General features: G+C 28.6%; 2 protein-coding genes across 8 annotated transcripts; both read left to right on the top strand.

Annotated features, from left to right (window-relative positions):
• The first annotated feature begins 1,600 nt into the window (after positions 1-1,600).
• LOC108339509 (beta-glucosidase 12) lies at positions 1,601-4,905 on the top strand. Its single transcript, XM_017576636.2, has 13 exons — positions 1,601-1,759; positions 1,884-1,953; positions 2,042-2,100; positions 2,467-2,542; positions 2,643-2,720; positions 2,816-2,903; positions 2,994-3,249; positions 3,348-3,463; positions 3,619-3,836; positions 3,926-3,957; positions 4,045-4,147; positions 4,312-4,420; positions 4,506-4,905. The coding sequence occupies exons 1-13, from the start codon at positions 1,601-1,603 to the stop codon at positions 4,696-4,698; spliced, it is 1,557 nt and encodes a 518-aa protein (XP_017432125.1). The 3' UTR covers positions 4,699-4,905.
• Positions 4,906-7,908: 3,003 nt separating this feature from the next.
• Positions 7,909-11,809, top strand: LOC108340405 (beta-glucosidase 13-like). Of its 7 annotated transcripts, none has more exons than XM_052877643.1 (13): positions 7,909-8,049; positions 8,148-8,239; positions 8,383-8,452; positions 8,547-8,605; positions 8,974-9,049; positions 9,451-9,528; positions 9,646-9,733; positions 9,808-10,063; positions 10,145-10,260; positions 10,571-10,788; positions 10,885-11,097; positions 11,208-11,316; positions 11,406-11,809. In XM_052877643.1, exons 5-13 carry the CDS (start codon positions 8,989-8,991, stop codon positions 11,596-11,598), a joined length of 1,332 nt encoding a protein of 443 aa, XP_052733603.1. In that variant the 5' UTR covers positions 7,909-8,049; positions 8,148-8,239; positions 8,383-8,452; positions 8,547-8,605; positions 8,974-8,988; the 3' UTR covers positions 11,599-11,809. The 7 variants fall into 7 exon arrangements, 6 of the variants coding, with proteins under 6 accessions (XP_052733603.1, XP_017433259.1, XP_052733602.1 ...); XM_017577770.2 differs by lacking the exon at positions 7,909-8,049 and having other exon boundaries at positions 8,056-8,239; positions 10,885-10,916; positions 10,995-11,097; XR_008248854.1 differs by lacking the exon at positions 7,909-8,049 and having other exon boundaries at positions 8,056-8,239; positions 10,885-10,994; positions 11,406-11,446.
• Positions 11,810-16,618: the final 4,809 nt, after the last annotated feature.

The following is a 16,618-nucleotide window of genomic DNA, read 5'->3' as shown; positions in this document are numbered from 1 at the left end:
CAAATAAAAGTTTTATTTTATAAATTGATTTTATAAAATTAAGTTAGATTTAAAAATTATTTTTTAACATGAAAATCATGAGTTAGAGTCTATTTTAGTGAAATTTATTATTTATTGGATCTATTGTTTCACCTGCTATGAACCATTGTTGATCCATTCATTAATGTCTAGCCCCACGGTTAAGATGTATATATCTCAATGTGAGGAGGTTGTGTTAAAAGTCTCACGTCGACTAGTAGAAATAAGACTGATTTATACTATTTAAGTTGCTGCAAACCTCACAAGACAATGTTGTGAAATTGACTTGTACATAAAATTCACTTTTGTGTACTCTAGTAAAATCAATGTCTAATCTCACGAGATGTATATGCCTTAACACGAGGAAGTGTATTGGAAGTGTCTCATACTGATTGAAGATAAGGTCAATTCACAATGTAAAGTAAATATAAATCTCACTTTATAAGTAAATTTTGTAAGATTATTAGACTTAAAGTTCACCTCTTAACCATGATTAATACGTTTACTTATTTGTAGAAGAATTTTTGAATTATCTTAATATTTCTAATCGTTTTTCAAAAAAATTAGTTTTTATACGTTGAGTGATTGTTTTATAATAAAATATTTGAAATTCATTCATTATAATCAGTAATAAAATCAAATTTTATTATGAAAAAAATGATATTAGTTCGTGTGAATTTTATTCACCTTATATAATAATCAAATAAAATTATTAAGTACAAGAAAATATTATTAGAAATTATGAGTTTAAATATTTGTTATAAAAAAATGTTATTTATTAAAATGAATTACTAGTGGAATTTTTTTATTTATAAAATTAATAAGATACGTGTGGTATCAATACACCTTAAAATATATTGAATTCGATATTATTATAGTTTATTAGTTCCGAATGAAAATAAAAGTTTAGCTTTAGAGGGCGAGAACCAGAATCTTAACAGTTGCAACAAATAGCAGGTTTACAGCAAACAACTGAAGTTTTACGTAAGACGAATTTGTTGACCGTGAGACTTTGTTCCTTTCAACTTTCATTTATAGCTTTCAAAATTTCTTAGAAGATAATGCTATATTTACCTAATTTGGTATAATCTAACTGAAGCAACGGTTTTGAGTTTAATCTAAATATATAATCCCAATTAAATTTTAGAAAAAAAGAAATACTTCACTGTCAGATAAATCCTTATTTTTATGGTTTAAACAAACTTGAGTGAATATTTAACTCAAACAGAACATTTTATTACGGATAATACATGCAATATTACGATGCAAAAAGAGTGAAGAGTACAACGTTTCATATTATTATATTATTCTTTACTAACTGATGATATTCATATACGTGTTTCTCAGCATACTTACGATTATCATGTTAGTTTACGTGTGATAGTAAAGTTTATCAAAATCCTTGCCCAAGTTGGTAATCTTTTCTGACCAAAAAAACATCGCTTTCTGATTTAATTTTCTTTTAGGATAGAAATAGCAAGATATATTTAGATATTTTTGGAAAGAATATGAGAGTAGATAAAGGTTTTCCTCTATAAAAGGAACGCATTTGGTGGGAAAAATTAAATACAATTAAGAAAAAATGGCATACAAAGAATACGTAGTGCTACCTATCATTGCTCTACTTTCTTCATTGATTACTGTCACAGAAAGCGTAGCCCTTACTCCACAAATAGATATGTTGAATCGAAACAGTTTCCCAAAAGGTTTCATCTTTGGTACAGCATCCTCAGCGTACCAGGTACACTCATGCAACAATAATTATGTTTTATCAATGTTCAACATGTTACAAGTTAAAATGTTTTAGTTCTTTCTATCAGCTTTATATTATGGTTTTCGATTCACATGATTATGTATCTATGCAGTATGAAGGTGCAGCCAATGAGGGTGGTAGAGGACCAAGCATTTGGGATACCTTCACTCACAAATATCCAGGTATATATATATATATATATATATGTATGTATGTCTGATTTTCTCTTATTATATACAATTGTTGATATGGTAATTAATTAACTTGCAGAAAAGATAGAAGACAGAAGCAATGGAAATGTTGCAGTTGATTCGTATCATCGCTATAAGGTATATATTACCGATTCAAAGTTTTTGTTTCTTTTGATATAATTTATCAACTGTCATCACTAATAAAAGTTAATGCTGAAAATTAGATATTTGCGTATAAAACATAGTAAAGTTGCTTTTCTAATCACGATCATTACTACACTTTTATTAATAATTACCACTAGTAACTTATTGATCAAAATAAGATTATTATCTTTGGCCGAACCAAATGAATTGATTATTTATTAATTAAGGAATTGGTTAGACCTTAGAAGTTCAACTAAGAAAGAAATGTTAAACAAGGCAAGTTATAAAATTATTGTTGTTATCTTTTGTTTTCTATCGTTTTCAAGTAAACATGATGTTATGTTGCATATTATATTGCAGGAAGATGTTCAGATTATGAAGGATATGAATTTGGATGCTTATAGATTTTCTATATCTTGGTCGAGAATTCTTCCGAGTGAGTCAATAAGGATCAATGATTAATTTGGATTAAACTTTACCTGTTTGGATCTTTCGCTTTAATCATATATTTATTTTCATAAACTGCATATCAACAGAAGGAAAGCTAAGTGGAGGTATAAACCAAGAAGGAGTTGACTATTACAACAACCTTATCAATGAGCTACTGGCTAATGGTCAGAATAAAAGCTTTATTATTTAGCAATTTCCCATGATATTGATGATGAAAACACATCAACACTAATCATCATGTATATTAAAATAATTTCAGGATTGGAACCATTTGTGACTCTTTTTCATTGGGATCTTCCTCAATCCTTAGAAGATGAATATGGTGGCTTCTTAAGTCCTCGCAGTGTGTAAGTTGTGCAATTTAATTAATATTTCCACTTGAATGCTTTGCTAAGATGTTTCTGGAACGTTCCTAAATCACACGTTTTTTATTACAGGAAAGATTTCCAGGACTATGCAGAGCTTTGCTTCAGGGAATTCGGAGATAGAGTAAAAAAGTGGATAACTTTGAACGAGCCATATAGTTACAGCAACAAGGGTTATGCATTAGGGACAAAGGCCCCTGGTCGATGTTCATCTTGGTGGAGTCCTAAATGCAATGGTGGTGATTCTGGAACAGAACCCTATTTGGCTACACATCACCAACTTCTTGCTCATGCAGCTGCTGTTAATGTCTACAAGACTAAGTATCAGGTAAGCTCTTATTAAATTTCAACCTCGTACTTCCTATGTTTGTTACAGTGTAACATGTTTTTTAATATATTAAATGAAAAAACTATATATGGATGCAGAGATTTCAGAATGGTGTAATAGGCATAACACTGTATTCTATTTGGTACGAGCCACTCTCAGATAGCAAGCTAGATCGAAAGGCTGCTGAACGAGCTATGGACTTTTTGTTTGGATGGTAAGTACTTCCATCAATATGTTCATGCACAACTTAAACTTAAACATTACTTAATTAATTAGAATGGTGTGCTAAAACATTCTTATACTATTATCTATATATATAAGAAAGAAAAATGACTATGTAAAAATCATGTAATGCTTTATTTATTGCAGGTTTATGGATCCACTTACAAGAGGAGATTATCCAGAAAGCATGCGTTCCTTGGTGAAATCACGATTACCAAAGTTTACAAAGGAACAATCCAAATTGCTTATTAATTCATTTGATTTTCTTGGCATAAACTACTACACTGCCAATTTTGTATCTGATGCTCCAGAATTAAGAAATGTCAGAGGCAGTTACATGACAGATCCCCTCGTAAATTATTCATGTAAGAAGACTTGTTTATTAACTTTTATATATATATGTTGAATCTGATTTTTATAGGTAATTACATAATTTTTTGTTTTTTTATTGCAGTTGTGCGTGACGGAAAACTCATTGGTGAAAATGTAATGTTCTTGTGACCAAATTATATATGCCTTAAAATTTAGAAAGTGTTTTCTTAATAAAGATATTTATGTTTCGTGATTATGCAGGTTGTGTCGGATTGGTTGTACGTTTATCCAAAAGGATTTCGTGAAGTTTTACTATACACTAAAGAGAAATACAACAATCCTTTAATTTATATTACTGAAAATGGTAAATAACTTTTATGCTCACATGTATTTCCTTTGAATTTGTTAAAAAAGTTACAAAGAAATATGATGAGAAAATGTTAAAAAAAAATTATTATCGACTTGTCTATATGGTATTTTATTTTCTACACGTATTGAAAATATGGCATGGTTTATATTTTTATGTAGGTGTAAGTGAATATGATGATCACTCATTATCACTTGAAGAATCTCTCTTGGATATTTACAGAGTTGACTACCATTACCGTCATTTTTATTATCTTCTTGATGCAATCAAGTAAGTGCTCTTTTTAATGCATTAAAAAAGATTATTTTGTTTGCATGCATTTAATTTCAGTTTTTTTTTTTTTTGTATATTACAGAAAAGGTGTAAATGTAAAAGGATATTTCGCGTGGTCTCTCTTAGACAATTTTGAATGGGATTCAGGCTACATCATGCGATTTGGAATGAATTTTGTTGATTACAAGAACGGTCTAAAAAGATACTCAAAGCTTTCGGCCTTGTGGTTCAAGGATTTTCTCAACATAGAAACCAAACTTCATGATTCCATATAATTCAACCACTATCAAAATTCTTTCACAATTATATATTGTAAATACCCAATTGCTAGGATTGTTTTATTCTTGGGTAGTTTCTTATGAAATTGTATTTTCTTATAAATTTATTGTCGAATTCAATGCCTCAATGGCAATAAATTATGCGTGCATGATGTGTTACAAAGATAATAGAACTTAAACAATAAGATTATGAATCTTACTATACACCTTTTATTTTTTTTTAGTGTGGACATTTCTTTTGTAATTACATTGGTTTATCCTGAGAAATGAAAATAATGGTAAGACATTGTCTCGTGTTTTACTATTAATTGTGGGTGTTGATGTTTAGTATTATAAAAAAAAGGTCTAATGCTATTTGAAAGTTGGAGTTAAAGAATAAGTTATAAATACATCTAGTGTTATTTATATGTCAAGTTAAAAGTGATATTTGAAATGGTTATCATATAGCTTTAATGTATTTCAATTAAAGGTAATTATATTTTTACTTCCAGTTTCATATGTAACTAAATATGTTATCTCTCCATATCACATTGCATTCCTTCTTTTTTAAATTCTTGTGACATCCCATTATCCGTAAAAACAGAACGGATCGTTCTTATCATTATAAATTGAGGTATGTTTTCGTCTTTAATTTTAATGATTAACATGATAAATTCAGAATTATATAATTTTATTTTAATTAAAGCTTTTTGTTCTAACATTAAATATTTTCTACACCAAGTTTATCAACATTAATTATATGATTGGCAAACCAAATAAATCATTAAGCATATAAATCAAATACTAATATTGAAATGGAAAAACATATGTATTAACATCACAAAATATACAAGATTCATTTTATTACATTTAATCTTGATAATAGACTTAACTCGCTGTGGTGGAGAACCCATGATTTACAAATAGAAGAGATAGGAAAGAAATTAGAACTAGAAAGAAGATGAAGCAACTACTCCAAGCTGTATTTGCATTCTATCTCCCATTCATAGATCTCCTCCTTCATCAACCCTGAAAGGGGGAAACCAGCATAGATGAAGATTGAAACCCCAATGAGAAAATGAGAGAGCTTCCCAACATCCTAAATAACCTCCAAGGGCCTATTGTGATCTTTCAAGGTGGAGAGAAAGTGTGGGAGGAAAAGAATGCCAAAAATCTTGAGAAAAACATGAATAAATACTCAATTTTGACATGTCAATGACGTCATTGTTGAGCATCATCTCAACATTGTTGAGCGTCATCATTTAAAATGTGAAAAAGACTTTCTATATTTATGGAAGGGCGGATGACGTTCAAACTTACAAATGTGGTGTTTAATGTTGTGTAGTTTGAGAACACTTTGTAATTGAAGCACTGAGGTGATCTTAGTGGCTCCAATGCATGTATTTGTTTCAAATTGATCTTTTCTTTTCCAAAACACACTCTCTTGCATTTTATTTTGGTTTTTTTTCATTAGAATTACTCTCTATTCATTTATTACACACACTTAAACAAAGAGATTAGAAATAAAAATAAGTATAAAACAATTAAAATACAAAACACACAAAATTTGAGAATAAAACAAGATAAAAATTAAGAAATAGTTGATTTACTTAGTAAAAACATAGAAATAGAGACTTAAAAATTATTTAAATCACTAAAATTGATAATACACAATTTATACGTATTACAGAAAAAAAAATTATGTAAAAGATTATGATATAAGAAAAAAACCTAGGTATGTGAGTGCATTTTATAGATATAAAATTAGTCAAACAATAAGAATAAAGTGAAAGAATTGTGTAACGAAAGAAATAAAAAATATTAAGAGTATATATATATATATATATATATATATATATATATATATATATATATATATATATAGGATGATAAGTATGCAATTTTAGATATTATTTCACACGTATATATAGCGTGCGTGGATAACGAAGTAAAAGGTTGGCGGTGGTGTGCTTTTTGCAAACTATGAGTGAATGCCAATTTGTCAAGAAGTTCAGGTCACCTCTTCGTTCCTCAGTTTTGCTGAACCCAAAACCTTTAAGAAACAGTCGCCAAAAACAAATATTTCCCAACCGTTCTAACCGATAACATATTACTTCCTCGATAACGATACCGTCCATTGCCACCTTTTCTTTTATGAATTCTTTAAACTATTTTTTCTTCTATTTATACTATTTTTATTTTGCATTGTTGGAAGTCTCATTGTCACAATTATCTTGATAATTTATACTTAATAAAAAAAATAATTCATATCCTTTATTTTCTCGTAACATCAATATTACATGGTTTTTGAAACATAATTTTCTCTAATAATTGTTTATTTATATTATAAATAAATTTCATTTCAAAGTTGAGGAATTTTCTTTTCTTTTGACAAGTCTTATGAAATCCAGGAAAGTGAATATTGGACCACATTCTTAACCAAACATGTCCTACGGATAACGATTGAACAAACAGTCACGAAAATGGATAAAGGTAGGACCAAATTCCTAATCAAAATAAGAAATTTACAACCAGTATGAAAGTGACTATTGGACCACATTCTTAATTAAACATGTCTCACTGATAACGATTGAACAAACAGTCACGAAAATCGATAAGGTACGACCAAATTCCTGATCAAAATAATAAATACTCAACCAGTGTTAATCAACAAAACTAATTTCTGTTGTTTTCCTCCTCAGATGGCTAAATTAATTACATATCTCTCTCTCTCTATATATATTTTGAGAGAATTATTCCGTAATATCTTTTTATATAAAAGCAAAAATAAAAAATTAATTGTCAAATTCTATTATGAATTATCAAAATTTTAATTTTGATTTAATAAGTATTTTTTATTTTATTTGTCTCTACGTTGTATCCAAAGGAAAGGATATTACCGACAATAGATGGAATCTCATGAGACGTGTTTTTGATTAGTTTCACAATGTGATCACTTTGCCACTGAAGTTAGTCTTTCTAAGTGATGAGATAACAGTAGAAATTGGAGTGTGTTGGTGTAATAAAATAAAATTATTAAGTTCAAAAAAATTATTATCAGAAATAACGAGTTTAAATCATATTATAAAATATTTGTTAAAATGAATTTAATTATTAGTAGCAAAATTGTTATTTATAAAATTAATGAGATACGTGTGGTATCAATACACCATAAAAATTATTATAGTTTAAAAGTTTGTAAAAGTAGCTTTAGAGGGCGAAGGGTTACTGCAAACAACGAATGACCAATGAGCAATGACCTGGGCCATCATACCTCAAAATCGCTGTCTGATTAATTTTCTAAATAGCAAGAAGTATTTGATATTTGCAGATAAAATGTCAGAGTAGATGAAGCTTTTCCTCTATAAAGTGAGAAAAACTTACATACAAATAAGCAAATATGGCATACAAAGAATATGTTCTGCTACCTCTCATTGCTCTACTTTCTTCATTGATTGCTGTCACAGAAAGCGTAGCCCTTACTCCACAAATAGATTTGTTGAATCGAAACAGTTTCCCAACAGGCTTCATCTTCGGTACATCATCCTCAGCGTACCAGGTACATTCATGCAACAATAATGATGTTTTATCAATGTTCAACCCCGTATGAAACACCTTCCATGTTACAAGTTCAAATGTTTTAGTTCTTTCTATCAGCTTTATATTATGGTTTTCGGTTCACATGATTTTGTATGTATGCAGTATGAAGGTGCAGCCAATGAAGGTGGTAGAGGACCAAGCATTTGGGATACCTTCACTCACAAATATCCTGGTAAGTATTTATATATGTGTGATTTTCTTATTGTTGCACCGAAGATCTTTCCCAAAATTTATACAAGTTTTTATATATGGAAATTAACATGCAGAAAAGATAGAGGACAGAAGCAATGGAGATGTTGCAGTTGATTCGTATCATCGCTACAAGGTATATATTGCCGATTCAAACTTTTGTTTCTTTCGATGTGATTTATCAACAGTCATCACTAATGCAAAGGAGCGCTGAAAGCTTATCAGATATTTGCACAGTACAGTATGAAACAAAGTAAAGTTCTAAATTTCTTATCACGATCGTTGGTACACTTCTATTAATGATTACCACAGGTAACATGCTTATATCAAACTGCGGATTAATATCTTTGGAACATTATAACCAAATTAATTCATTATTTATTAATTATAAGGAACTGATTAGACCCTTGGAAAAGAAATGTTAAACAAAAAAAAATATTAAAATAAGCGTTGGTATCTTTTGGATTCCATTAAACATGAAGATATGTTGTATTTATATTGCAGGAAGATGTTCAGTTTATGAAGAATATGAATTTGGATGCTCACAGAATTTCTATATCTTGGTCAAGAATTCTTCCGAGTAAGACAATCTCGATTAAATTTTACCTATTTGGGTCTTTATTTTAATTGTTTATTTTGTTTACAGCAATTCTTTATGAAAATACTTTCAATATTATGATTTGCTAGCTGTGAACTATTTTAGTAGGTCCTTAGTCTTGTCTTTCAACCACATGTTAGAAATAGTACTAGTAGTCTTAATCCTTCAACCACATGCAATAAATACAACTGTACCAAAATACAATTAATACACAACTACTATCAAAATATTATTAATGAACTTCTAGTCTTAAAACTATTACCAAAATACTAATAATTTCTTGATAATTATTACTAAAAAGCACTCGTATCTTTTGCACTTTCACAATTACCCTCATTTAAATTTACTTAACATATTTATTTCCATAAACTGCATATTTACAGATGGAAAACTGAGTGGAGGTATAAACCAAGAAGGAATTGACTATTACAACAACCTTATCAATGAGCTACTGGCAAATGGTCAGAATAAAAACTTTATTGTGAATATTATTATTATGCTTTACACATTAACAACTTCTCATGTTAGATGATAACACCTTAATACTATAATCATCATATATATTAAAATAATTTTAGGTTTAGAACCATTTGTGACACTTTTCCATTGGGATCTTCCACAAGCTTTAGAAGATGAATACGGTGGCTTCTTAAGTCCTCGCATTGTGTAAGTTTTGCAATTTAATTTACATTTTCACTTGAATGAACATTTCTAAAAAAACCACACATATTTTCACACAGGAAAGATTTCCAAGACTATGCAGAGCTTTGCTTCAAGGAATTTGGAGAGAGAGTAAAAAAGTGGATAACTTTGAATGAGCCATTGACTTTCAGCGAGCTAGGCTATGCAGAAGGAATATATGCACCGGGTCGATGTTCTTCTTGGTTGAATCCTAGTTGCAATGGTGGCGATTCTGGGATAGAACCCTATTTGGTCGCGCATCACCAACTTCTTGCTCATGCTGCAGCGGTTAATGTCTACAAGACCAAGTACAAGGTTAGCTAATTATTAATTTGGCAAACCTTTGAATTTAAACATATTTTGGAATAATTTTTTATAGCAAAACTGTGGATGCAGATAATTCAAAATGGCTTGATAGGCATAACTTTGAATTTTGTTTGGAGTGTGCCACTCTCTGAAAACAAACTTGATCGAGAGGCTAGTGAACGAACTGTTGACTTCATGTTCGGATGGTAAAATACTTCTCTCTATATCCTTATCCTCAAAATTGATATTACACAGTTAAAATGGTGTGCTATAAAGTTCTTACTTTCATTCTGGTTTGTGGGAACTAAGGTGCATGAAAAATCTAAACAAAAAAAAGGTAAAAATCATTGTAAGCAGAAGGATAATGCAATATCAACTTTACTAAAGATAATGCTATAAGGTTTGTTTTCTCTTTGATTATTGTACTTCTGATAATAATAAATTGATGGAAAGCAGTGTAGCAATGAAGTGTATACTATATCAGATGATTTATTTAATTTATTTGTTCCATTGAAGGTTTATGGATCCATTAACAAAAGGAGATTATCCAAAAAGCATGCGTTTGTTGGTGAAATCACGATTACCAAAATTTACAAACAACAATTCCAGATTGCTTATTAATTCATTTGATTTTATTGGCATAAACTACTACACTGCTAGATATGTCTCTGATGCACCAGAATTAAGAAATGTCAGAAGCAGTTTTACGACAGATGCTCTTGCAAATTTTTCATGTAAGTATAAATACATGTTGAATTTGAGATATATATAATATATGTTGAGTCTGATCTCTATATATAATTTGATGCCTTTTGGTTCTGTTATTGCAGATGTTCGTGAAGGAAAAGCTATTGGTCTAAATGTAAGGTTTTGGATTGTAGATGCTTCACAAGTTAGTATGTTTCTCTCAGTTATAAAGATACTTTTCATGATCATGCAGGTTGGTACAGATTGGTTGTACGTTTATCCAAAAGGATTTCGTGACTTTTTGTTATACACTAAAGAGAAATACAACAATCCTATAATTTATATTACTGAAAATGGTAAATAACTTTAAATGTCACATTTATTTCCCTTTAAATTGATGCTTTAAAAACTATAGTTATGAATAAAACATCGAGGCAGTTTACATTTTTCTTACTTTTTGTTATAGGTATAAATGATTATGATGATCCATCACTCTCACTTGAAGAATCTCTCTTGGATATTTATAGAGTTGATTATCATTATCGTCATTTATATTTTCTTCAAGAAGCAATGAAGTAAGTTAATTTCTATTCGTTTTCTTATGGAGATTATTTTGTTGAAGTTATTATGGCATTTAATTGTTTGCTTTTCCATGTAAATGCAGGAATGGTGTAAATGTAAAAGGGTATTTTGTATGGTCACTCTTAGACAATTTTGAATGGCCCTTTGGTTACACGATGCGATTTGGACTGAATTTTGTAGATTACAGAAACGGCTTGAAAAGATACCCAAAACTTTCTGCCTTATGGTTCAAGGATTTTCTCAATAAAGAATTCAAATATCAAAGTTCCTTGTAACAGTAGTGTTACTTGAAATTCCTTAAAAGGTTTTATTTGAAAATATGTAATTACTAGAATTATTTAATTCTTGAGTGATTTCTTATGTAGTTGAAGTTCTCTTATGAGTGATGATACTTGTAAGAACTGATATACCATTCGACCGCCCAACTCCATTGTCAGATCCATCCAAATAAAGATTCAGAAATATAATAAATTATATTATAAATAATGCAATCATTAAAGGTAAATAATTTATATTCTCATTAATTACACTAAATACACATTTGAGATTAACTTAATAATGTCATCTACCGTCATAATTATGTAAGAACATAAGTAAAAAATCATTCTTATCTATATTCTTATATCCAACCTGTATAATATTTTTGTTTCATCTCTATCTCCATCAAATAATATGTATACTTGTATTCATGTACCTACCCACTTTCTTAACGTGTTAATACCAATTGATTAATATTTTAAAAAAAAATTACGACAAAGAAAATATAACATTATTAGATATTAAATATCAAAACAATATATTCTCTTCTCCTCAATGTTAAATAATTACAAAAAGAGAGTATAATGGTATAAATTTCTAATTAGAGTATTAGATAATAATTGCATAAAAGTGAAAAAATTATATAAAATATTACATAATTACAAATACATAAAACTTCATAACAATCAAAACATCTATTAATTTTACAAATGTTAATGAAATAAAGTTGAGTTAAAAAATATTTTAAAAAGTTATAAAAAGGAAACAACTATTGAAGATTATTTCAAATGTTTCTTTACTTTCTTTTTCTAAATATATCTTTTTTATACAATAATAAAGGTAAACATCACTTAAACGAAATTGTACACAAAAAAAAATTAAACTAATAATAATTTGAATTTAAACGTAGATTTTTTATCTTTTAAACTTAAATTTATATTGGATTATGACAAACTATATCCATGAATATGAAATTAAATTATTATATTATAACAAGAACATCTTTAGACAATTATATTGATAAAATTATACTTGTGGGAAGAGTTAAAAGTAAAATAATTTATAAAAAAATTCTAAAGATAGTATCTAGGTGATAAAAATAAATAAGAAATAAAAATATTAAACACAACTAAAAAATGAAATAACAAAAAGAAAAAAAATGTATAATTATATATATGATAGGATGGAAAGTAGCTTGGAGACATACGAAAGCTTTTCAGATATTAAAGTAGTCAAAACATTGAGAGATAGTGAAAATTATTTTAACGAGAAAAGTTCTCCAAATAAAACAAAAGTTAAGTATTAAAGAAAATTAAAAAGATAATTTTTTTGTATTACCTAGCAATGTGATTAAACACTTAAAATTGAAAATCAAATATTTTTATATGAAAAATAATAAAAATGAGTGAAAATAATCAAATTTGAGATCTAAAAATTATTTAATTTATTGAAATTGCTAATATACCATTTAAACATAACCGTACAAAGAAAAAAAAAGTAATATGTGATAAGAGAGAGTATTTGGATATGAGTGAATTTTGTGATATAAACCACACAATTAGAATAAATGATGAAATATATATATATATATATATATATATATATATATATATATATTAAATTTGTTTTTAGTAATTTAGAATAAGATGGGATAAAGACGAGCATTGAGATGATTATGAGAAGTGTTGATAGAGGAGCTACGTAAAAGCTAAACCCATATATTTCATGTGTTTTTTATGATGACAATAACCTAAATGTTTTAATAGTTCATTGTAGACATTAAACAAAACAATTGTTCATATATATTTGATTCTGCTTGAACTATATGTTATGCATATTCATTGTGATTATATTTGTGATATGCATATTCATTGATTTTGAATGATAAAACTCTTTGCATCTTGTATATCTGGATGAATAAATTGTTTACACAGTTTATAAAATATGTTTCAATTTATCTCATATCGGTACATGATTAATTGTGGCAAACTGCTAGTTTTAACCGATTACGTGGATAATCAATTAAAACTCGTGTCTTTGCTTATACTTGATTACTGAGTGCATTGATAATTTTTGAATGAAAAAGTTTTCAAATTTGCTTAAGTATGGTACTTAACCGATTACACTATTTTCTTAATAGGTTAATATATGTGTGCATTGAAAACTTGTTTTTTGATCATAACTACCATAACGGTCATATTTTTAAATGTTATGACTTGCATTAATTACATAATCGATTACATGCAACGCTTAATCTGTTAAATGTGTAAAATGTAATTTTGTTAAGGAAGTATTAATTGCTTAACCGATTACATTAATAACGTAATCAATTAATGTGTGAGTATTGTTATATCTATAAATAGACGCATAACTCTATGCATTAAACAACTTTTTGAATCATAACTTTCATATATCTGATAAAGTTTGTCGAGTTCTTAATTGCAAGAACGTTTATTCTCCAATAATTAAGAAGAATTTCATTTGGAAAGAAATCAAATCAAGGATTCTTGAAGAGTTGTTGTACTTTCAAAGTCTGATCAATTTGCACTGTGAGGTGTTCTACTGGAAGATCAAAATCGTTTGCAATCATTTATGATTTTGGTTCCCGGTTGCCGAGACTAGGAAGAGAACTTGTGAAGTTCTAGTTACTTTGAGTGTATCTCAAAGGGGTTTATAGAAAAATAATTATTCTTTCAAGGAGTATATTATAGTAGATTTGGAATTAGAGAGGAGACTACATTGGGAGGGTGACTTTGTATTTCTTATTGTAGAATTCAATCTATATAGTGGAATCCTTTCAATCTCAGGTTGATTGAAAGAAGATTGAATGTAGGCAGTTGAGGCCGAACCAATATAAATTGTGGTGTTGATCTTTTTATCCTTTCACTTTTACATTTCCTTACATTCTTTATTTGCTTGTATTTTAAGAAAGATTCAAAGATTTTGAAAATAATTTTAAAAGAACAATTTTTATAAAGCAAAACCAATTCACCCCTCTTGATACATAAACTTGGTCTACTATTTTCTACAAGAAGGATGGGGAATATATGTAGATACCTATTCTGGTTTTCATACCCAATTTAAAAAATAGGATATTATCCATATCCATACTTATACCATGTCAATGTTTGGAATTTTGAACAAAACAGAAACAAGTTCGGATAATACTCAGATATTAAGTTGCAAGTTAATTGAGACAAAAAAGAACAATATCAAATTGCAAACTACCATCTAAAATCCCATTGTCCTCCTTCTTAATGGTGACATCTTTCCCATCAGCCGACAATTCCATGGTTATATTTGTAATATTATCAACCTATCACATGAGGTACGACTCCTCGGTCAATAATTCAAGAAATGTTATTTTAACCATAAAAACTATCCTTTTTTGTAATAAGTTGCAATAAGTTGTTGTCATTATGCGAAAGTGATATCAATATTCCGGTTAGCTCACCTCAGATTGATAGTATTGAAATTTTTAGGAGTTTTGAAAATATAAGAGACATAAGCCATATGTTATATAGAGGAGTTGGTTATTTTATTTTATTCATGTTTTAGAACAAAATCTGATAAAGTATCAAATTTTTATAATATTTAATAATATTTCAATAAAAATTGCAAGATTATTTGTAATATACCATCTCAAGTATAATCATGATTAAACTACATATATATTTTTTTGAGGTTATTTAAAGGTGTGAAAAAAAGACAAAAAAAATCTAAAAAGATAGTTGTAAGTGTTACCATCTCAAGTAGAGCTGTCAAAATGGGTCACAACCCGCAGGTCAATTCGGCCCACCACGGGTTTGAGCCGGGTTGGGTTTGAAAAAATTATATTTTTTTTAATCGGGTTAGATTTCAACTCGGCTCATTTAAACCCGGCTCATGCGGGTTGAACCTGTGGTGGACCGGGTTGGCCCACCAACCCACCTACCTAATTTTATTTTATTAAAATTTAATTTTAATTTTATGAAAAAATATTTATTATTTTGTTTTTGCTTGAAAAAATCATTTAAGTTTCTTATTTTCAAAATTAATTAAACACCCATGTTGGAAGTGAAATTTGGGACTGAAATTTGTTTAGATTTGAATTATAGAAAGTTTGTAATTTTTTTATTTAAAAAAAATTGTAATTAAATGAGCCAGTGAGCCAACCCGTTTACCCACCAACCCATGGTGGATCAGACCAGGTTTAAATTTTTCTGGCTGGTTAATAAATGAGTCGGGTTGGATTGACTCACTAAGTGACCAACCCGTGGTGAGTCGAACCGGATCGAACCAGGTGACCCGTTTTGACAACTCTAATCTCAAGTACGTTAAGTAATATCGATAAAGTCAATCATACACGTAGAATATGTAAATTTGTTATAAAAGAAGAAAAAAATATTTAAATTATACTTAATCTGGATTCCTAACTCATGAAATTATTGAGTGTCACAAGAACAACAATGAATAAGAGAAAGGAGATAAGAACAAAAAGGTGGAATGTTTGAACCAAATTTGCATGTAGGAGGTAATTTTACCAATTGAAAAAGGAATTTATATGATAAGTATTCAATTTTAACGACGATTTCACACGTATACATAGCGTGGGTGGATAAACGATTAAGGAAGGCCTGCTGGTGTGCTTTTTGCAAACTATGAGTCAATACAATTTTTTCAACTGTGATAAATTCTACAAATAATTCAAGCAAACGTGTTCGTTCCTCAGTTTTGCTGAACCCAAAAATGTTAACAAACACTCACCAAAAATAGAAAAACTTCCCACCCATTCTAGCAGATAATATACTATTACTTGTTCAAAAGAGGAGAAGATTCAGTCATAGGGATTTTTCCTTTAACAATTCTTTGAGCAATTTTTTCTCGTGTTTATAGTATTTTATTTCATCAAGATCACACCGTTTATGAAAGATATATATTTAATTTTATTGAATAATAAAAAATTTTAAAATCCATACTTTTTAATATAAATTTATTTATATAGTTGTATTATAATTAAATGGGTTAAATATGTTTTTATTTTCTAAATTATCACGC

This window comes from Vigna angularis, chromosome 5 (assembly GCF_016808095.1).
Source record: "Vigna angularis cultivar LongXiaoDou No.4 chromosome 5, ASM1680809v1, whole genome shotgun sequence".
In the NCBI taxonomy this organism is placed as follows: domain Eukaryota; kingdom Viridiplantae; phylum Streptophyta; class Magnoliopsida; order Fabales; family Fabaceae; genus Vigna; species Vigna angularis.
Note: the sequence above shows the minus strand (reverse complement) of the source record. Positions and strands in the feature narration are given on the sequence as shown.